The sequence below is a fragment of the Aspergillus niger genome, assembly GCF_000002855.4.
Source record: "Aspergillus niger supercontig An04".
Lineage (NCBI taxonomy): Eukaryota > Fungi > Ascomycota > Eurotiomycetes > Eurotiales > Aspergillaceae > Aspergillus > Aspergillus niger.
This window is the reverse complement of record NT_166539.1, coordinates 2,191,635-2,212,470: the sequence shown is the minus strand read 5'-3', so window position 1 is coordinate 2,212,470 and position 20,836 is coordinate 2,191,635. Positions and strand designations below refer to the sequence as shown.

The following is a 20,836-nucleotide window of genomic DNA, read 5'->3' as shown; positions in this document are numbered from 1 at the left end:
CAGCGGTTATTTCCTCCACGACGGGCTGCTCTCCAGAAACCTCAGCCTGGGTCGATTCCTCCGCTGCGGGCTCTGGGGCAGCCTCTGCCGGCTTCGACGTGACCTCCTCCGAAACCTCATTGTGTTCAGGCTCTTCGACCGCCTTTTCGGTGGCCGCGACGGTGGCGCTCTCTACCGAAGACTCCGGTTGCTCCTCAGCTTTGACAGGGACGTCAGATTCAGGCTTCACCTCCTCGGTGACGGCGGGGGCAGCCGAGACCTCTTCCGCTTCCTTCGGTGCGGGCTGGCTCTCAGCAGGTGTTTCCGTCGCCTCGTCGGCCTTCTCTGTCGTAACGTCTTCGTGCTTGGAGTCGGTCTGCTCGGCGGATTCCGTTCCGTTGACCTCGGCTGCCGCGTCTCCATTGGTCGCAGGCTCCGTCACTTCAGCATCCTTCTTCTGTTCCGGCTCGGGGACCGACTCGGACTGCTTCTCCTCGACAACGGGTTCCTGTACGGGGGCAGCGTGTTCAGCGGCCCCATTGACGCCGTTTTCTTTCGGCGCGGCTTCCTCGGTCTCTGCGGTGACATCTTCGCTCGGTCCGACGGTGAGATAGTTGTTCACCAGACCTCCTTCCCCTGCAGCTAGAGTTGCAAGTAAGTTTGTCAGCTTCGGATGGGTTGCGCGATGATGCAACGTCGGGAGAAAAAAGGTTTAAGCGTACCATGTTTGACAGCCTCGTCGTGGAACCACGGGCCCGAAGCTCCCTCGCGGAATCTATATTGATATTGACCAGGCGACAGCTTCAACTCGCGGTAGAAGAGATACTCTGTCGATACCAATCCCTCCTCATCCGGTTCGGTATCCACCATCTTGGAGCTCAGTTCGAGGGGCTCCCATTGCGGCTCGGAGAAAGTGCCGGCCACGAAGACGGGATCGTCAATCGGACGACGGACAGAGATTGTGACGGTCTCACCAGCGGGGTGGGCCATTGTGGTCATAAAAAGTCGTAACAGTCGTTAAGATGCAACAGACGCAAACAGAGAAAAAAAGAGGAAGAAAAAACTGTAAGACGCTGGACTCGACTAGGCTTTTTTGTAGTTGTTGTGTTTTGGTGAGTCTTGGAATATTCAAGACCAGAACAGACGACGGGCCACCGCAAGGATATCAATGGACAGGAAAGCAATAATATACAGGCGATCAGACGGCAAACGGCGTGGTAGGACAAGACAACGCCCTCCCAAGGTGGAATTGAAAGGTGAAGAGGAGGAGTGAGGAGGTAAGGGAGGGGGAGGATGTCTTGGAGGGGCAGCGGAGAGATGAGGACGAGATTGGAGGAGGGGGGTGAGGAGATGGGAAGATGGGTATGATAAGAATGACTCTTTTGTTTGGGAGTACAAACAAACAGCGATGGATGATGAGAGAGGTAAAAGTAAAGACAAGATTGGGAAGAGGGAGGGGAAATTCTAATCAAAAGGTTCGAGAGGGAGAGATTGGGAGGAGGGGGAGGAGGAGGAGGAGGAAAAAAAATTACTGGTAGGACGGAGCAGCGCCGTACGGACAAGACAAGACAAGAATAGCACCAGTATTGGCACCAGCACCAGCACCCGTCAGTTACTTGCTTAGTTAGTAGTAGTATCGATTCCTTCCCAGTAAATACTGCGGTCCCCACGGAAGACCGATGGGGACCCAGGATGACTGTACTTTAGTGGACTATCTAGTCTACTCCTTCTAGTGTAAGGATGGCCGTTAATTAGCCCAGTCAGTTGGCGGGGCAGCTGCAGTTGTCACAGTGATTTCCAGCTTCCCCCTTCTGCCTAGTAATTTGTTTTTGTTTTTCTGTTTTTTTTATTTTTTGGTTGGTGAGTTTTTTAGTTTGAGGGCGCGCCATGATGCCATTGCCCGGGGACACGACCTTTGACTACGGGGATAGATTTTTTTTTTCCTCCTCACCCCCTCCTCAATGGGGGGAGGGGGGCAAAGGAAGTGGACTGGTGGGTGTGGATGACCACTACTGATAATGGAACAATCAATGAGGGAGGGGGAAACGGCAGACTTAGACCCAAGTTTAAACCTACGAGGTTGAGTTGCAAAGCATGATCAAGCCATATCAGACCGGAATGATTGCTGGAAAAGCCGAGGCGCAGGCGTTGGTCCGGCTCCAATGAGAGGCAGTTCGCATTGCAAGCGCCGCAGTCCGGAGAGGAAAAAAGAGAGGAATTATTGGCATCACATTCGCCGATCCTTTTCAAGCTAACGAGCGCCTGGAAGGAAAATGCGGTGAAGTGGTGTGGCTTTGAGGGCACCAATCATGCGAGGTTGAGAGAGAGAAGAAGAGAGACCTTGGGATGCAAGATAAGCCTGGACATGCACCTTTCACAAGCTCTCGCTCTTACTGTTACTTACATAGTGCACAAGTGGGTGAGGGTACATATTCTTCCTGGAACATCTAGATACTGCTAACTTACAATGCAGGTTTTGTGTGATGTAGGATGTAGTTTGAGCAGGATATTTTTTTTACCTTGCTGCAGATATCTCTCTTGTTCATCTTTCTGCCTCTGATTTTTCTCCCCTATGATGGTCCAGCGGAACGTTGGAACCAAAGAAAAAAAACAAAAGAAAAGAAAGTAAAAAAAAAAATTCCCTGATGGAGCGAGTGACTGGCCCGGCAGTGGAGAACTCTCACTACTGTAGAAACTAGGCTGAATTAGTGGCACCACCGGCACCTCCACCCGCAGCTTGCCGAAAAAAAAAAAAAAAGACCTTACCTTTCTTTGCTTTTCGCAGGGCAACTCGGCACCGGCGGGAAAGCGTCCCGAATCAGAAGACAGGGAAAATTCCATCATATCAACAACAACAATACTAGCAGTAATGACTTCGCTCTTTTCTGGTTAAGCCACCTACCAATTCACCAATAATTGAGGGCGGAACTATACTAAAGTACCTCCATCTGATCTACCCTGATGGTTACCTGGGGAATCAATAGATATTTAGATAGACAGACAGATAGATCCGATCGCATCGAATCCCGCTGCACAGCATATGTAGGTCAGTAAGTACCAATCCAGTCCAGTCCAGTCCCATTTATTTTGCACTTATTCGCCTCCGCAATCCCGGTGTTATGCTTTAGTCGCTGCATAACAAGAGACATCATCATACTTTTCCGGGTCGAAGGGTTGCTGTGTTGGCAAAGCGAAACCCGCAGCTCCTTCAGGTCAGGTGTATGATCTTCTCGTCCAGTAGAAGATTAGTATGTATCCTGCTGCAAGTTCAAGTTTCATTGCAACTACGAATATGAAAAAATCTTCTATCTTTCCCAAACTACAATTCGGTGGAAGGGAACTGATCTGATCTCAACTGAATAAATAATGAATACAATGAGTCATAAAACCAACTTTCTCCTTTTTCCTATTTTGTCCTGTTGGAACCCATCTCATCTCCCCCCTCCCCTATTGACCACCTTTGGCCCCCCATCAACTATGTACAGTAGTAGTATCTATCCATCTACTCCATCAAATAGACTCGTATTTCTCAGTCCCTGGTCCCCCTCCCCTTTTCCAATACCCTCCCCCCGCCTCGACTAAACCAGCCAGACAATTCCAATTCCAATTCCATTATAAATCGCAGTGGAGCCCCAAGTCTCCTCTTCCAGCCATGGAACCAGAACCAGATCACGGCAATTACCAACTGAGTCATGAGTGGGCGCAAAACAAACAGTTGCCGTCGTCATTTCTCACATTCTGACGTAGTTGGGTAACTTTTTTTTTTCCTGCATAGAAACCAGAGGATAGAGGTGATAATAAACAGTTCAACCAGCGAGTGAGAAAAATGTAGATAGTCTAGTTCGCAAACTCTATTTTATCTTTGCTTTGTATAATCTTTCCCCAGTCTAGATCCATGATTGGTTGGGGATTTCTCGGAGTCCGCTTGCCTCGTTCAATATCTGCGAGGAGCTCGAGCCTCGGGCAACGAATGAATGATATGATTGATGCCTTAGCGGCGCGGGATCGTCGCATGGATTCGTTCTCTTCTACAGCAACTACTTTGTAGTACGGACACTGTGCCGTGTGGACATTGTACACGGTTGGTATGCATATTCAGTGAGAAGCTCTGAATGAAAATAAACAAACATCCAGAATAGTAGTTTGCGGTCTAGTTTGCCTAGTACTACTATGGTAATCATAGTATCATGTGAATGACCCACGAGAGGATACCATTTGTGTATACTAAAAGAAGCACTACTTTGAGTTGTCATCCTGTTGATCTTGTTCAACGGCAGAGTCGGATTTGGCCAGTAGACTCATCAATGATGGCCTTCGATATGCTGGATTATAACACGTGCCACAAGATAGTAGAGAAGCTGGTCTGAAATGTTTGTAACCTAGTAGTAGTCTCACTATATATATATCTCACTCTCTTCTCCAAGATATACCACAACTAAAGTGATCTGCTGCGAGTACCACCGCTTTTGTAAGGACAACACCAAGCATCATGTGAGAGCTTCAAATACTCTCACTGATTACTTACTGAACACGCTTCAGCTCTCACTACTCGTGCTTTGACTATGTCTTGCTGTCCACGTGACTAGTATCTGGCCTCAAAAGTGTGTTTACTGTACCAGGACCGATTCAGTGCCTAGTACTCAGGTATGTCACGTCTACTGTCATACATCTAAGATACCTCAAGTTGGTTTATGGGGTCGAGATAAAGCTATTAGGGAAATGTTCAGGCAATATCCTCCGGTTCAGGCTTGCGCATAATTGGAATCAGGGGCTTCGGTGGCCATTCCCTAGTGTACTTCCTCCACTCGAAGGGGGCAGAGAAATGGTGATGTCCCGAACCCACCCAGAGATCATCTCCGTCTTCACGAGAACCAGCGGGCTGGGATAGCTTCTTGGGTGTCGGCAATACCACGCGCGCACGAGAATTAGGGGGTATCAACAGGTCCATATGGAAGAGGTCCGCGTCAATCTCGATCGACCACCGGCATTCCAGTCGCCCATAGGGAGTATCGTACATGGCTTCAGCCGAGTGAATCGTGGGCCCAGGAGTCGGAGCCACCTGGATCTGCTTCCAGCCCGGGGATAGAGGGCTGACGCCGGCCACAGTGGAGTGCAGCCAGTTGATGATGGAGCCCAGGGCGTAGTGATTGAAGCTGGTCATCTCGCCAGGATTGATGGTCCCGTCGGGGAGCATGCTGTCCCACCGCTCCCACATGGTCGTCGCTCCCATGGTGATGGGATACATCCACGACGGGCGATTTTTCTCCAGCAGCATCCGGTAGGCGATCTGGGGGTATCCGCTCTTGGTGAGAGCATGCGTTATGATCGGAGTGCCCGCAAACCCGGTGGCGACGCGAAACTTGGCCAGCCGCACGAGGTGGACGAGACGCGATGCCGCAGCCTGGGCTGCTTCGGGAGTGGAGTGGAGGTCGTACACGATGGCAAGGCTAAGTGCCGTTTGGGTATCACCGACCAGCAACCCAGTGGCTGTGATATACTTGGCCTGGAAGCTTGCCTTGAGTCGATCATAGTCCGCCTGGAATCGTGCGGCATTCTGGCTCTGGCCGAGGACCTGACTGACCTCGGACATCACAGACGTGATATGCACGAGATAGGCATCAGCGACGAGGGTTCCACTGGTGCGTGCATCCCCAGGTTCCTCGGGCGGCGCTGTTGGATCTAGCCAGTCTCCCAGTTGCCAAAGTTCAGGGTCCCAGAGTCCATCCGAACCACGACGGATTCCGCGATCGATCCAGGCGAGCATGCTCTCATATTGGCGGCGGAGGATGTCTTGGTCTCCATACGACCGGTAGAGGGCCCAGGGCGTCAGGATCACGACATCGTCCCACACGGCCTGCGGCGTATGCGGCCACAGGGTCTCGCTGATAACGTTAGGGACCGTAAATGGAGGCACGCAGCCATCCTTCTCCCTCAGCTGCTCGGCTGCAACATCCTGCAGCCAGTCGCTCAGCATGCCGGCAGTATTGTAGAGGAAGTTGGCCGATGGGCAGAAGACCTGAATATCCCCGGTCCAGCCGAGGCGTTCATCTCTCTGGGGACAGTCGGTGGGGATGGACAGGAAATTCCCCCGCATACTCCACCAAGCATTGGTGTGGAGTTGATTGATCATGGGGTGGGAGCAAGAAAACCATCCGCTGCGGGTCATATCAGTGTGCATCACGAGGGCCTTGATATTGAGGAGCAGTGATCCATCGATTTCCTCATCCCAACCATTGACCTGGACGTATCGAAACCCATGAAATGTATACTGTGGCGACCAATCTACGAGCTCTGTTCCATTCAGGATGACTTCATCGGTGCACTTGGCGTGTCGTAGCGGTCGAACCCCGAGCTCGCCATTCTCTAGTACTTCGGCGTGGATGAACGAGACGCGAGACCCAGAGGGCTTTTGCAATGAGCGCACGCGGAGTCGACCAACCAGGTTCTGACCGAAGTCAATGACGGTTGCACCGGAAGGGGTCTTCTGAACGGAGACTGGGGGAATCTCCTCGGTGATACGCACTGGAGGAGCGTCCGGTGCTACCAAGGCCGCGGTTGGGAAGTCAATTTCACGGACGGCTACCCAGCTAGAGGCCTGGTCAAGGCGCGCGCAGTTCCAGGTCGGATCTTCTTCACGAGCATCATAAGCCTCGCCGTCATACAGCTCACTGCGGACGATGGCACTGGAGGTACAAATCCAAGTGCTATCGGTACACATAGAGAATCGGTCTCCCTTGGGTCCGAGTTGAATTTCCACCTGGGCTAGTACGGCCAGCCGATCTCCATACAGCTGTCTTCGCCCACCAAGGAAGCCGAGGCGAGTGGCGTACCATCCCTCTGCAACCTCTACCGCGAGGACGTTGAGACCTCCAGCATTCAGGAGGGGTCCTACATCGAACACTTGATAGTTCAAGCGATGGCGGTAGCTAGTCCACCCGGGGGCGAGGCACTGATCTCCGACTCGATGACCGTTGACGAAAGCGCGGTATACCCCAAAGCTGGTGATATAGAGGCGGGCCTTGTCGACTGAACTCGCCGCAGGAAGTTGGAATTCCTTACGGAAACGCACCGGCCGCAATGGAGCTTCCGGCTGTGGTTCCTCCGGATTGGCAATAGTTCGGGCTACCCAGTCAGTGTGATCGAGTAGTCCGCACTCAATGACGCGCCAAGGAGACCAAGAGGTGGCTCCTTCGGCCTGTTGCTCCTCGCCGGCCCTGCACCCGTATGCCCGAACGCGGACCTGTGCGATTTCTCGGGATTGTAATGGATCACTGGGCCAAGGGACCAGCACCGATGCATTGCTCTTCACATAGTAGGTTTTAGCTGAGGATCCGGAGCGAGTAAGTTGCACTTCGTAGGCTGTCTGTTCCCAGTCACGCGGGCTACTGTCGGTGGTGAGGAATCGCCATGACAGACGCGGAGTAGCAGTTCCAATGCCAAAGCCGGTCAAGTGTTGCTCAACAGTGGGGGTTTCAATGAAGATTTGGCTGGCCATGGCCGCGGAAAGGGCAAAGAGAGGGGAAGTAAAATGGAAAGAGACGAAAGATACCCATATTTTCGGTCAGCTTCGAGATATTTATGCTTGATGCATACGTGCCAGAGTGTCGTATGCTGTCGCCTCTCGCGAGTCATTCCCACGAAATCCCGAAGGGCTCGGAGTACTAACCCCGCAGACTATGCCAATCCCCACCCAAACAACTAGAACATGGCTTCACGCCGCTCCCAATTACTTCAAGGCGTGTGTGAAGGAATGATTCCGAAGCATGATGGAGTTGTCATCGAGTAGAATGTTTTCCGTACGAGATTCGTCTCCTAATGCTCCCCACAATGAACCGATCTCGTGAGATCATTGGTGTCTAGGAAGATGAAAGACTAAACTGGCAGGACTAAAGATAGATTATATTAACTTCACGGAGTAGTTGAGCACAGTTTAGTCGAGTCACATGACCAGCACGTGTTGCTTTCTCTGGAGTGTCCATGTATGAAAGACAGAAGATATAATTATCGACTCTTCATTAAAATAATAGGCGTTGAAAAGCCAAAACTCAAAAGAACGTTCTGTCTCAGCAATCGCTCCAACCATAACATAAACCCATGCTCGCTATCTCCCGCAATGCACCAGGCTCCTGAACCCAACCAGTCCAAAAGTCCAAAGAGAAAGAAAGCTCATCGACTCATAAGCGTCCAATGGTCGTAGCTAGAACCAAGACAACGCTGCTAAGACAACACAGATTACAATATCTCTAAATCTTCGAATTCAACCACCAACCCCTCGTTCGCTGATGCTGCCGCCGACCCGGCCGCCCCCGGGCCATTGGCCATCGCCCACATCGTTCCGGTGCGAGGCAGACTATGCGGCCGACTAGCATAGACGCCCACGTGGACGAATTTGTCTTCTACCCCGTAGAAGAACCATGTTACTTCCCGCAGCTTCTTCCACGTGCTGCTCAAGGCCGCCGGGGTCATCGCATACGGCACTGCGGATGGATCCTGGTACCAGATCCAGAGCGAATGTCCGACTCGCTCTAATTTGATTCGCAATGAATGCATAGCTGATGGACCGCGACCGGGAACCGAGAGTGGTGAGAGACACCAGTCTGCGCCGTCGGAGGTTGCGCTTACCGACGATGCGTTCATCGTGCCCGAACAAAACTCCATCCCGGCCTTGACCCATTTACAGGGTCGTAACGGTTGAGGATATCCGGGGCGGCCCGGTCGTGGAGCACTGTCTGGCGAAAATGATTGAGGCGCAGCTCCAGCAAAGATCACCAAACCACCCTGGTCCCATTCCATTTCCCAGTCCGCCGTGACAGTGACCTCGGCAATTACAAATGGGCTCCGCAAGGAAGTAAACACGATAGGAGCCGTTGCAGTATCCCGGTTCGGCGGCTTACGCCAAAGGTCCGTATTAGGGCCGGCGGTGAGGGTGAAGTATTCCATGCATGGCGGTAGCGAGAATGTCGAGGGCAGATTCAGCGCCGTGAATGACGAACTGCTGGGGGGCATTTTCCCTTTCTCTCGATTCCTTCAACCACTGGAGTAATCACTAAAAGGCGTCCCTTGGTTCGTTGACGCGAAGTTTCCGTGCTACCGTGATAGACAAGTCACTCAAGGGCCCTTCTATCCTTACTTTAGGTTTGCACTTAGAAACTTTGGCGGACTGCTCGTGGGAGGGTAGTGAGCGATGCCCGCTGAGGCGGAAGGGAGGAAGATGAAAGAGAAAAGAAGCTTGCGGTGTGGGCAAGATTCAGTTCCGTTTCCACCCTGAAGCAAGGGATTCCCGACCTCTTGACGACGTGCTCAACTTCAACCTGCCGTTCTGGGCCCTGAGAAAAAGAAAGGTGAAGGCAGGGAAAAGGAGTCGGTAATCAATAAGCTAGTAGCATACCAAGGCTGGTCCGGGCGCCCAAGTAGTGTCTGGGGGAAAAAGCAAAAACACAAATGATTTAAAACCGCTAGACTATGTCAGAGTCAGTTTGAAAAGAGTCCTTAAAAAGAGATGCCCGGAGGGGGGTTTGGTAGGGCGAGAATGGGAGACGTACAGTTTAGCTGGCTGTGCGCTGAGACACACACGAACAGTACCAGAACAAAGACTTATAGCCAATCCAACGCGACTGGTGGTGATCTGACAGCATCTCAGCTAAGGTAAACAGCCTGTGGCGATGCCACCCGAAGGACCACTTTATAGAAGAGTCAGGGAACCAGCGTGCTAGCCCCAGGGTGATGGTCTGGGCAGAAAGAGCGATGTCCAACCAGACGAACCACGGCGCTGGAACGGGCGATCATTGCTCGACAGTATCCAGGAACCTGGGTGGCACGGCGAGCCGTGCTTGCATTTCTTTTCTTTGCTTTTCTGTGCCGTTCTCTCCTGGTTGCCCTTCGATTTCACTTATTTGGTTTTCTTTGCTTTCCCCTGCCTTGTGCATAGAGAAGAGATCCCGTCTTTGCAGGTTTGTTATTCCAACCTGGGCTCTGGAACCCGCCGTCCGATGCAGACCAGTTCAGGAGTGGCGGGTCATCCTGCAGCTTTGGGAGACAAACAGCCTGGGAGGACCACGCAAGTCTGAGTTGTGGGAGGGAGGGTCGCCTTGTTCAGGGCAGCTGAATGTCCAGCTCCCATCTGCACGAAATTTAAAAGCCCAAGCGGGTCAGTGGATTGGCTGTTAGAATTGAAGGGGGGAGGATGTCGTGGAAGAGCTGAAGCCGAAGTGGAGGGAAAGTTGGGTTGTGCGAACGAGAAGGATTTAAGACGGGCATTTGTTGCCACACCCACTCGGAGGCCGCGATGGTCAGCAACCACCGCTCATCTTATTTACTTGCTTTCTCTTCTGCCCGTCTTTTATGGCCAGTCAGCCATGATTCTATTTTGGCCTGCTTACTGCCGTCCGGGAGGCATACGCATGTGGCCCTTTCGGGTTGCTGATGGTTGTGCACATCGTCGCGCCCGTACCCTCGAAACATTGGTCATGGATCAAAGGGCTGCATCGCTGTCACCTAGTGCACCATCCTATGTACGAACATCTCCGAGGCCTGAAGAACTGCGGCCAGAAAATAAATGGTTAATATGCTTTCCTGCAGGTGCAGAGTGTTCATGGTTTCCGAAGTCAGCACACCGTCATTGGCCTTAGTTGGGGCTAAAGCATGGTGACTTGGAAATTACCCGTCGAACTATGACTTGTCACGATCCGAGGCGCCTGAGCGAAAAGGCGTGATCCTCTGGACGAGGCTGTTAGCTTCTTTCATATACCCTTTCCGGAGGCTAGCTTTATAAACCCACCTGCCCACTCTTTGGGCGCCAGTTGGTGTTGACAGGCGCCTAACATTTGATAAGAACACTGGACCTCCGCCTTATTTGGCACTCGATGACTCCTCCCAAGTGTGGATCGATTATACTGCCTGCAGTTCATTCGTCATGCCCGAGTCTTCTGGAACGCTACGGGTATATCTCAGTTATACAGATTGACCAATATTGCGATCCGCTTGTATTTACTGACGGGCTTTTCTTGCCGATGAAACTAAAAGCCGGACGGGATTTCACGCCGGCCAGATTTCAATATGGGACTTCGGACGTTGTGTCTAGACTCGCCTGTTTTCCATTGAAATAACTAGCAAGTGGACATATCGACTATTAGTCGCTGCTGTTCTTCAACCTCGTTCTTCTGGGATATCCATGGGCATCTTGTGTGTTCATTCAAGCATAGACACAAAGGGTACGCTTGGTAAGGTCAAGTCTGGCGTCTTCAGATGTATGGGCCTCTATTGCACACCCGTCAGGCTTTGCACATCCTCCCGGCGTATATGATCCAATGCAGTGATGTTCCAAATACAGTCTGGACTCACAACGTTCCGGACTGATATATGCAGGATGGGCGGGATGTATGAGGATACACCACCAGACCATCAAACTTTTGTGACTGATTTAAAGCAGACTGCAGCACCCTCTGCAGAGCATCTTGTACGATTCAATTATAGACAAGTAATACAATGCTGCATATCAGCGTGGTTGAGTAAGTTATCATGATGATTATTAACTCAACTATACACTGCTGCCGAATTATCGTATGACAGTATAGAATTGATCGGCTCAGAGTAGATACCAAGCAACCGGATAACCTCACCCAATACAACGACTTTTCCATGCAATAACGGATTATTATTCAGTACTTAGATAAATATAAGACTACTAATAATACCAAACCACAAAACCAACAACATCCACACACCGTAGCCATCAGGTATACACCATCCCAACTACGGCACCCCATACCCCACCACCACGCAAAACCCGGGTGCAGTTTAGCACCAATCAACTGGCGTCATCATCCCTCCAATACTCTCCACCCAGCCAGAACTATCACACCCATCCATCTGCTATCCATACTCCCATCATCCATACTATTTCCACAACTCCCCAAATTCTCATTATTCCCAATAATACCCCAGAGGATCAACAAAGAATAAATACCAAAAATGGTCTGCGCCAAATGCCAAAAGAAACTTAAACAAACGGAGCTCGCCACTCCCGGCGTGAAACGCAAAGCAGAAATGTACTATGGCTCACCATCCACAACGCTCGGCGGTAGTAGCAATAGCAGTGGTGCTGCTTCTGCCGGAGGGAAAGCCAAGTCTAGTACGTTGGGGAGTACGGGGGTTGGGAAGGTATATCCATCCATTTTATATTACTACTACTACTATATAACGTGATGATGATGAGGAGGATGCTAATAATGTATAGAGCAAACTCCTCAGCTCTAAAGCCAAGAATCCCTACGCGGCGTATGCTTCCTCCTGTGAGGTCTGCAAGACCAAGACGGAGCAGGGGAGGAAGTATTGTCAGCGGTGTGCGTATCAGAAGAATGGTTCGTCTTCTTTCTTTTATTTTCTTGTTGTTGTTTCGTATGTTTGGAGAGTCTTCTAGCTAACGCTGTGTAGCGTGTCCGATGTGCGGGAAGGGGTTGACAGGGAATGCGTCGAAGAATCAGCCTGCGATTTCGGGGCAGAAGTTTAATTTGAAGTAAAGTCATCAGTTAGCAGTCCTTTCGTTGAAGCTTCTAGATACCTACTTATGTCTATTACTACTATAACTGGGAAGAAATCTGCATGGCGTTCGGTTCGGGCTAGACTTAGGAACAAGAAAGGTCTTCATTGCGAATAGAAAGCGAAAAGAAAACAAAAAGCTAGTTATACATGACCGACGATGATATATGCAAGACTCAGACCTGCTGTACTACCTACCAAGGGCGAAATTCCCTTGGGGAAAAGAACAAGTCCGCGCGACAACAACTATCCATATCCATACACTACTACTCCATCACACCCAAGAAACACTGGTTTACCGATCAGCCAGCATGTTCTTGATGCTGGCGTAGTACTGCGGCCGCACGAACTTGGAAATCTCATCCTTCGACAGCCACTTGAAGTCGGTCAGGTTCTGAGCGTTTCCGGAAAGATCGGCCTGGCCGGCCATGATGCGCGACTTCATGAAGAAGACCTTCTCGCCTGCGGGGCCGGTTGCCAGCTTGTTCGGGTTGCGGAAGTTGTAGACGTAGTGTCCCACGGGGTGGTATCCAACCATCCAGGTGTTCATGTTGACACCGGCGGCTTGCTCAAGGGTACGTTCGGCGGCCTATTTTCAAATAACGTTAGCGCTGCTGCCGCTGGTGAAACACTTGACGAGAAGAGCCAGCGGAACTTACCTGACGGAGAGTCTCTTCAGCCACGATGGGAGAGCTGGGAAACGTCCAGAATCCCTCCTTGGACTGCACAAGGAGATAAAGAGTCCTCTGCAGTGCCCGGTTGAGGCTTCTCTGGTCGTTCTTCTGGTCCGCCTCCGTCACCCGGGGGAAAGGTCTCGGAATCTCTTCCTTCTTGCTAGTATCCTGGGAAGTGGCATTGACCGTCGACTCCGCATCCTGCACAAGCATTTCCACCTGGTGGGCCGGGTCCGACTCGACGGCTCCAACGAGGAGTTCATCGTTCCATGCCTCCTTCGAGTACGGGTTGTACTTGCCGATGTCGCGTGCGGGGGTCTGACGCTCGCGGATCTTGCGCTTCCAGTCCTCGTCGGCGGGCGTTCCACGCTTGAAGTAGAAGTATTTCGTGAAAGGCAACTGGAGACGCTCGTTCAGTCGCTTCTGGTAGAAATAGTACGCCTTCTCGAAATCGGTAAGGTCGCGGGTGATTTGAGGGGGACGGGAGAGGACCACGCCGGCCTTGATGGTATGGGTGGGCTTCACAACGGGGAAGGTTGATGCGGCGGTGGAGGAAGTTTCTGAGGAAGCCTGTGTAGAGGCTGTGGCGTAACTGCGGCGGACAAGCGTTTCTTGACAGCTTCTGCACACTCTGGGATCGGAGATCGCAGGCCCTGGGGGAGTCAGTACGGACACGCATTGGTTTTCAATTTCGGATTGACAAGCACATACGCAAAAGCGACGCTACGCGCCTGGCACCATTGGACCCTGACGACATCTCCAAATGTGTTGGTTATATGCTGGGGTGCTTGTCAACAGGTCCGGAGGCCGACAATATAGCGAGAAAAGTTGGCGGTCACCTGCGAGGGAGCGTCGGGACGGAGCTAAGCCCGACCAGGCTAGTAGGTCATGTGACCCAATATTCCGCTCCGTTTAAATTCTCGGCAGTGCGGACCATTTCTGTTCTTTTCCTTCTTTACGGCACCTTTCCTTATCATCACTGCGTTGAGTTACCACGACCAGTCGATCATTTTCCGGTGCTCAGAGCACTTTTGCGGCCATTTTTCGCTAGCGGTACCTTCTCAAATCAAGGCGTACTGTTAGATAGACGCTGCATACATTTCTTCATACGGCTTCGCCTATGGAGACTATAGCTGTTGCTATTAAATCATGCAAACTAGGTATTCTGGTATCTAGGAGCTACTTTTATCGTAATCATGGATTGTAGTGAGTGGCCCACGCTCATTAGGCGACTCGTAATGCAGTGTGCTGGCTGGCTTTTAGGAGGGCCTAGCCAATGTGACATACCCTTTCATTCGTGCCAAAGACGCGCAGCTTGTTTCCATAAATGTTCCAAAATTGCGCGCCTAAGCGTGGAATCAACCGGCCCTCGTCGGCTTTCTTCTGTGTCTCAGGAGAGTCGCGGGGTGTTAAGGATATTCTGGTTACCTCGCCAGCATCACTACCGCCGTTGTCTTGGACGACTTTTTCAACTTCGATAGAGCCGAACATAATACGGACGTTGTTTGACTTGGGACCTCTAGGTAGAATGACGGTAGCCTCGAAGTCGCCTATAACCTGCTTCGTGGGCTCCTTCGACTTTTCACTGGGTTGAGGTGTTTCTGGAACTGTTGGCGGAATCCCCGACGTTCCCCTGTCTCGGAGCTGGGCAGAAAGTTTAATGAAAACCTGAGCAGTGAGCAAACTATCAAAGCCAGCTTCGTGATCGATTGCCCGCGTGTTGTATTTGGTAAATTGAGGGTGTATACCTGATCGACGTTAGTGAGGAACGACAATATTGCTATCGACCTACTTATTGCTGGTGTTGGCTGTTTAGCGAGGCTGTCATTGATTTCCTGCAGGGAAGACCTAGGATTTATGGAGCCACAGTTGTGTGTAGCCATATACTTCGTATCCATCAACACCGGAAACATCTCATGAGCCATGGCTTGGAAATCCTCCACACGGTCCGGGAGAGGCCCGAAGAAGCACCGACAAAAGTAAATTAGGTCCGTGAAGAGGTTATGGCCCACCAGAACAGGTCTGTTCTTCTGCAACCGCTGCTTCACCCCCCGCGAGAAGTCCTGAAGAGAACTTTGGGGGTTCTCCTTCGAAGACGACATCAAATTGATGAAGCAGAAAGGCTCGAGGTTGGTCAGATCGCCCCCGGCTAGCGCCTCCGCGATCCATCTGAATCCAGTCTGTTTCCAGATCCTTTCTTGTACCCATTTCACCCTCTGGTCGCGAACAGCCTTCTCGCGCTGTTCGTCGTAGTCGATTATCTGTATAAACCCCGGCCTACTGACCGTCACCAAAGACGGATACTCCACTTCGATGAGCTGATGAACAAGCCTCTTTTGAAACCTATTGAGGTCCGTTGGCATAGACTTGGGGTGATTGGATGGAGCAGGTCCTGTTATAGGCCGAGGTGGCGGGATATTAAGGTAATCCTCCCGGGCCTGGTAACAACGGTTAGAAAAGCAGTACTAGAGAGGACCAAAACTCCTACTTTACCAAGCGCCAGCCATTCATCTACAAGACGGCGAACATCCTTTAAAAAGGCTAAGGACTCATATTCATGGTCCCCGACGTCCAGAGAACTGCGCGCTGTCGTGCGTTCATTTCTCTGCATGACTCTGGCCATTATTCGACTTTCCTCATCTCTCGACAAGTAGGTGACGCCATTCTTGTACAGATCTTCCATGCTAAACTTGTTTTCCAAGAGGAACTCGACGGCTAAGTAGATCTTATTAGGTTAACGGGACGAGGGCAGCTTTGAAACGAGCATACCACTGCTTTGGAAGGAACAATTTCTGTCTAAATCAAGCTTCCGGTCGATGATTGGGCTCAAGTATAGATTATATGGTTTCAAGGTGTACGTTGCTGTGATTGCGCTATTAACACATCAACCTGAAGTGGTGGACATGTGTGTCTAACCTGTCTCTGGATCCTCATGGCAGATAGTCAAGCCGACTTGTAGGATTTGGTATTGATCAGCGGAATTCTTGACTTCTTCATAGCGCTCCTGTAGGGTGCTTCTGCTCTTAGCAGAGGGTCCGAGGCCTTTGGCGATGCCAGAGAATTCAAAGTCTATAGATACGAAACAACAGGATGCCAAGTCATCCAACACTCTGGGTAGATGGTAGAAGAATGTCTGGGCGGATATATCCATGGTCTTCAGCAGTTCAACGATGCAGTCGCACCGTACAAAGGAGAGACAGTATATGTGAAAGCCCGCAGAGCGGAAGTCAAGGCAGATACAAGGGATGCGTTTCTGGCTGTTGTGTTAATGGATGTGTAAACCAGGACGGAATAGTAGCTAGTGGATCAGCCGAAACAAAGAGTACTGTGAGATTCCCCAGTCAGAAGCTTGTCATAAGAGTCGGAAGTTTCTAGACCCGGTTGCATTGCATTGCCAGAGAAGAAACAGCCAAGCCGAAAGCGATGAATTCAAGAAGTCATGAATGGATGAATGATGGAGAGGGGAAGATCGTCACTGGATTCCCGCGACTGGAGCTGTGCCTGGGCGCCTCAGGCGTGGAGTGTCTATTTTGGGGAGTTTCCGACAGCGGCGTCCCGTGACATCAGACCCCAGACTCTCGGCCAGCGAAACGCATGAGCCGAGGTGATGCTGAAACTCCTCCAGTCCAAGCATTGTACTTAGCCCAACTTAGTGTCACTCTGTTCCCTCGACCGTCCCAACCACCCAGAGCTCGATTCGATCGCATCCCTCTATCCCTCGTGCATTTTCTGCATTTATTGATAGCCGCGCACGTTCCATTCGATTTCCCTTCTTTGATTCCTCTTTCCGATCCGTCGCATTTTCCGCTGGCGGTGAACAATGGCCGACGATGGCTCCTACATGTCGGCGTCCCAGTCGCAACTCCTCTCCTCGTCCACATCCTTATTGTCTCCCTCCAAACTTTGCTCAAAAACATATAAGAAGGCGTCAAATCTCTATCTAACACTACGGTTACAAGAAGCACTTTCAGCCCTTGAGCCTGCGATCACAGTGGTCAGGGGATCCGACGAGCAGCTCGTCAATGGCGATGATTCTGTCGCGCCCGTTGCTTCAGCCCAGCCGACCTGGCGGATCAAAGTGTGGAATCTCTACATTACACTCTTGAGCCAAATCATCGAATTGGGCCCTGAGGAGGGAAAGAAATTGTTTGGACAGAAAGAATGGAAGGCCATCTCGACCACTGTTCGCGATGGTGAGATCTGGGAGACCGTTGTACGGACGGGGTATAGAGGTTTGGAGGGATCAGTGGATGCAGAAGTCGTCCATAACCTGTTAGTCTCCACGCCGGGTTGTTAATTGCTTTACTGACAAAGGCCTTCTTTGCAGGGCAACTCTCTTGTTGAAACATTCGCCATCACAAAAGCTCAACCAACAACGACTTGAGACGTACCTTTCGTCATACGGACAACCTAATCTGGATATTTCAGACCATCTGACTAGTGGCTCATCTACACCACGTGCAAACGGTGGTACCGATACCCCGAAAGATCTAGCTGCTAGGGTCAAGATAATCGAGCTGTTCACCCTACATGTTCTTCCCGCAAACGAAGAATGGGAGTATGCGCAGGAATTCATCAACCTGAGCGAAGTCCTCGATGAGGACCGGAAGGAGTTATTTCTACAGACGCTAGAAGGCCTGAAGGAAGAGAAACAGCAAGGGGAGCTGCGCGCCGCTGCCCTCCAGCGGGAAAAGGATGCCGAGCTAGAAAGACAAGCTCGAGAGGCAGAACGTCGCAGGGCGGAGGAAGCTGAGGCTGCTGAGCGTGCACAGAGAGGACATGGACGCAGCGGCAGTGAGGTGGATTACGGGATTGAGAAGACCTATCCCAATGGCAGCATGAAGGGCAAAGGGAAGTTTGCAGAGAAGCAATCCAGCAAACCAGGTACCTCCGCAGGTCGGACGGCCTTTTCGCCCCCTGGCTCCAAGAACATCAAGAAGACTGAGAAGCCCGAAGCGCGGGCTAAGCAATCACGAGCACTGGTCAACGTGGTGCGCAATATCCTGCGATACGTCAGCAAGAGCATTGCAGGCAACCCACTATCATTCGCGCGGACGCTTCTGTTTATGCTCGGCATTATAGCCGCATTAAGCCGACAAGACGTGCGGGAGCGCATCCGGAGGATAACAGGCTCCGGTTGGCAGAAAATCAAGGGGACGGTTGGGATGGGAGTGAAAGTGAGCTATATTTGATGAGCAATAAATTCTGCACTCTTTTCCCTTGTCTATATGATTCTTCAGATATCAACTGGGGCTTTCCATTTCCCCTGTTTCTCAACTGCGTGATTGCGGCACGCAGGTTGCCTTTATGTTATATACGATTCCATTTCTATTGTAAACTCTATGTGCTGAATGCTTGTCTATCCTGTATTACGATTAATTATTATGCTCCTGGGACAGACTCACATCTGCCCCTTTGCTCTGATTATCCAGATTCCTCCCATCAGACCCTGAACCGTCCAACTTCTCCTCATTTTCATTTGCATTTCCCTCTCCATCACACTCCACATCACTTACGCTGGCACTCTTCCTCTCAACCCGCCGATGCCACCACTTGAACATATGCACAAAGAAATGCGCCACACAAATCTGCTCCGTGGTATACAGCAGCACAGGCACCGACGTCTTCGACTTGATATACAGACTCAACGGACCCCACATGGCATAAAGCAGCGGAATGCCCAGTGCAGTACTCTTCGCCGGACCGCAGAAACAGACGGCAATAGTCTCCTGAGGATTCATCTGCTGGAAGGGATAAAATGTCTTCCCTTTCACCGTAAACGACACACCAGAGATGATCCTCGGCGGGCGAGAACAATAGAAGCAAACAGCCGTAAGGAACATATACAGCGCAATATTGAACAGAACCACGAAGACANTACTAGAAGCGGAAAGAGTCTGGAGCGCTCCTGTCGCGAAGCAAGAAGAGAAGGTTGACCTATACCCATTCATGTAAGTTTTGCTGTCTCAACAAGTATACGGGTCCAAGTCAAACAACTCACCAAACCAACAGAATCAAGCACGCGGTGCTTATCTTCGCAATGCGATACTTAGCCAACACTTTGCCCACGATGTCCGGCCAAACCCAGCGTATCAACTGACCCACCACCAACGGCAACAAGACCGCCAGACCCAACTGCTTAAACACATCGCGGTACATATCAGAGAGATCCCCATCCCCCGACCTCCAGACATCAAACTCCGACGACTTTGGAAGCAAAGTAACCGTCCACCCAGCGGTGATGAACGGGCCCAGGAAATTCGCAATAATGACTTCCACCAGCGCGGCGGCATCGTCACCGCCCGCCGAGCGAGTCATGACGACATTCGAAGCGATAGTGGTAGGAATACAGGCCAGGAAGATATACCCGGCCAGCAAGGCGCGATCAATATGTTCGTCTGGATCACCGGCTAAGATGATATGCACGATAGCGAGGATAAAGGCCGGTATGACGAGGAACGATAGACCCTGGGCAAGAACATGCAGTCGCCAGTTGAGGAGGTGAATAATGAGCTTTTCTCGAGGCACGCTGAGACCCGAGATCAAGAAAATGAGGGCCATTGCGCCGTAGAGAATGCTATATTCGGAGCGGATGATGCCGCCGCTCTTGGCGACGTTGGGGAAATAGTAGGCCAAGACGCAGGCGACTCCGATGCCGATGAGGAGCCATTGGTGGAGGATGAAGAGGGCGATGGTTTTGAAGGTTTGTGTTATGCCCCTGGTGGATGTGGGGTCATGGTTGGGTATAGACATATCTTTTTTCGCTAGGTGTTCAGCTCATATGGACTGGTTGTCGAAAATAGGAAATTTTCATGTCTTGGCTTCAACGTTAGGAAAGCGATCTCTATTCTCCAAAATGAGAAAGATAATCCAGAATTGTACATACCAACATTGTCGCGTGGTGGAATGCAAAAAAGAAGGGTAAAAATGGACACTCGGATCAGGTCCGAGCTGGGGCTGATAAACTGATAGGCTGAACGATTGTCCATTTTATCGGTTGCTTGACGCGATCCGGAGTTTAGACCACTATCAATAGTGCGGTGCAGCGTAGCCTATAAGATAGAGTAATTTTAAAAGAATGTATTCAACTAGTAGTTATTTAACTAATGATTATTATGAGGAAACACAACATCTAAACTATCTAGCGAAGGTGATCAGTGTCGAAGCATAGTGGGGTTTTCCACAGGCTTATTGGGATTAAAGATATCGGTTCATCCTTGGCAAAGGTTTCCACAGTTTGCCAGTCACACTATTCGCCTCATAACTACTGCTAGCAAGCCAACCGATCTATACAACCTGCTGTAGATGTTATTATAAGTCTCTCAGAGATTCTACCGGAGTACATCCGCGATAGATTACTAACTTGTCCCAGTCCTATAGATCTAAAGTAGTATAGCAAGTATAGCACACTATTTCCCGCACTCTACTCCGTACAATCCAAGCTCAAGACTTCATCGGAGAATAATGGATTCCATATCCCTACAGTCATATACATTAAGTGTACCACTATGTGACCATGCCCTCTCTACTCCGACACTGCACGTACAATGTCTCTCCGAGGGACGAGCCCACACCACCATCATTTATGCACAAGACTCTAGATATGACTGAAGTAGCAGAACAAAATAGGGACTATAACAAAATAC

General features: G+C 50.8%; 5 protein-coding genes across 5 annotated transcripts; 1 reads left to right on the top strand and 4 right to left on the bottom strand.

The window, feature by feature from the left end:
- Positions 1–4,702: 4,702 nt before the first annotated feature.
- Positions 4,703–7,474, bottom strand: An04g09070 (uncharacterized protein; the record flags this gene model as incomplete). The annotated part of the gene is made up of 1 exon (XM_001402229.1): positions 4,703–7,474. The coding sequence occupies one exon, from the start codon at positions 7,472–7,474 to the stop codon at positions 4,703–4,705; it is 2,772 nt and encodes a 923-aa protein (XP_001402266.1).
- Positions 7,475–13,121: 5,647 nt separating this feature from the next.
- On the bottom strand, positions 13,122–13,947 carry An04g09065 (mitochondrial 54S ribosomal protein mL46; the record flags this gene model as incomplete). The annotated part of the gene is made up of 2 exons (XM_001402228.3): positions 13,122–13,843; positions 13,902–13,947. 2 exons carry the CDS (start codon positions 13,945–13,947, stop codon positions 13,122–13,124), a joined length of 768 nt encoding a protein of 255 aa, XP_001402265.3.
- A 793-nt stretch (positions 13,948–14,740) lies between these two features.
- Positions 14,741–16,341, bottom strand: An04g09062 (uncharacterized protein; the record flags this gene model as incomplete). The annotated part of the gene is made up of 4 exons (XM_059747747.1): positions 14,741–15,628; positions 15,679–15,905; positions 15,960–16,052; positions 16,107–16,341. 4 exons carry the CDS (start codon positions 16,339–16,341, stop codon positions 14,741–14,743), a joined length of 1,443 nt encoding a protein of 480 aa, XP_059600688.1.
- Positions 16,342–17,010: 669 nt separating this feature from the next.
- On the top strand, positions 17,011–18,382 carry An04g09060 (hypothetical protein; the record flags this gene model as incomplete). The annotated part of the gene is made up of 2 exons (XM_001402226.1): positions 17,011–17,462; positions 17,518–18,382. The coding sequence occupies 2 exons, from the start codon at positions 17,011–17,013 to the stop codon at positions 18,380–18,382; spliced, it is 1,317 nt and encodes a 438-aa protein (XP_001402263.1).
- Positions 18,383–18,530: 148 nt separating this feature from the next.
- An04g09050 (uncharacterized protein) lies at positions 18,531–19,943 on the bottom strand (the record flags this gene model as incomplete). Its single annotated transcript, XM_059747746.1, has 3 exons — positions 18,531–18,554; positions 18,596–19,127; positions 19,192–19,943. The coding sequence occupies 3 exons, from the start codon at positions 19,941–19,943 to the stop codon at positions 18,531–18,533; spliced, it is 1,308 nt and encodes a 435-aa protein (XP_059600687.1).
- Between the last annotated feature and the right edge of the window lie 893 nt (positions 19,944–20,836).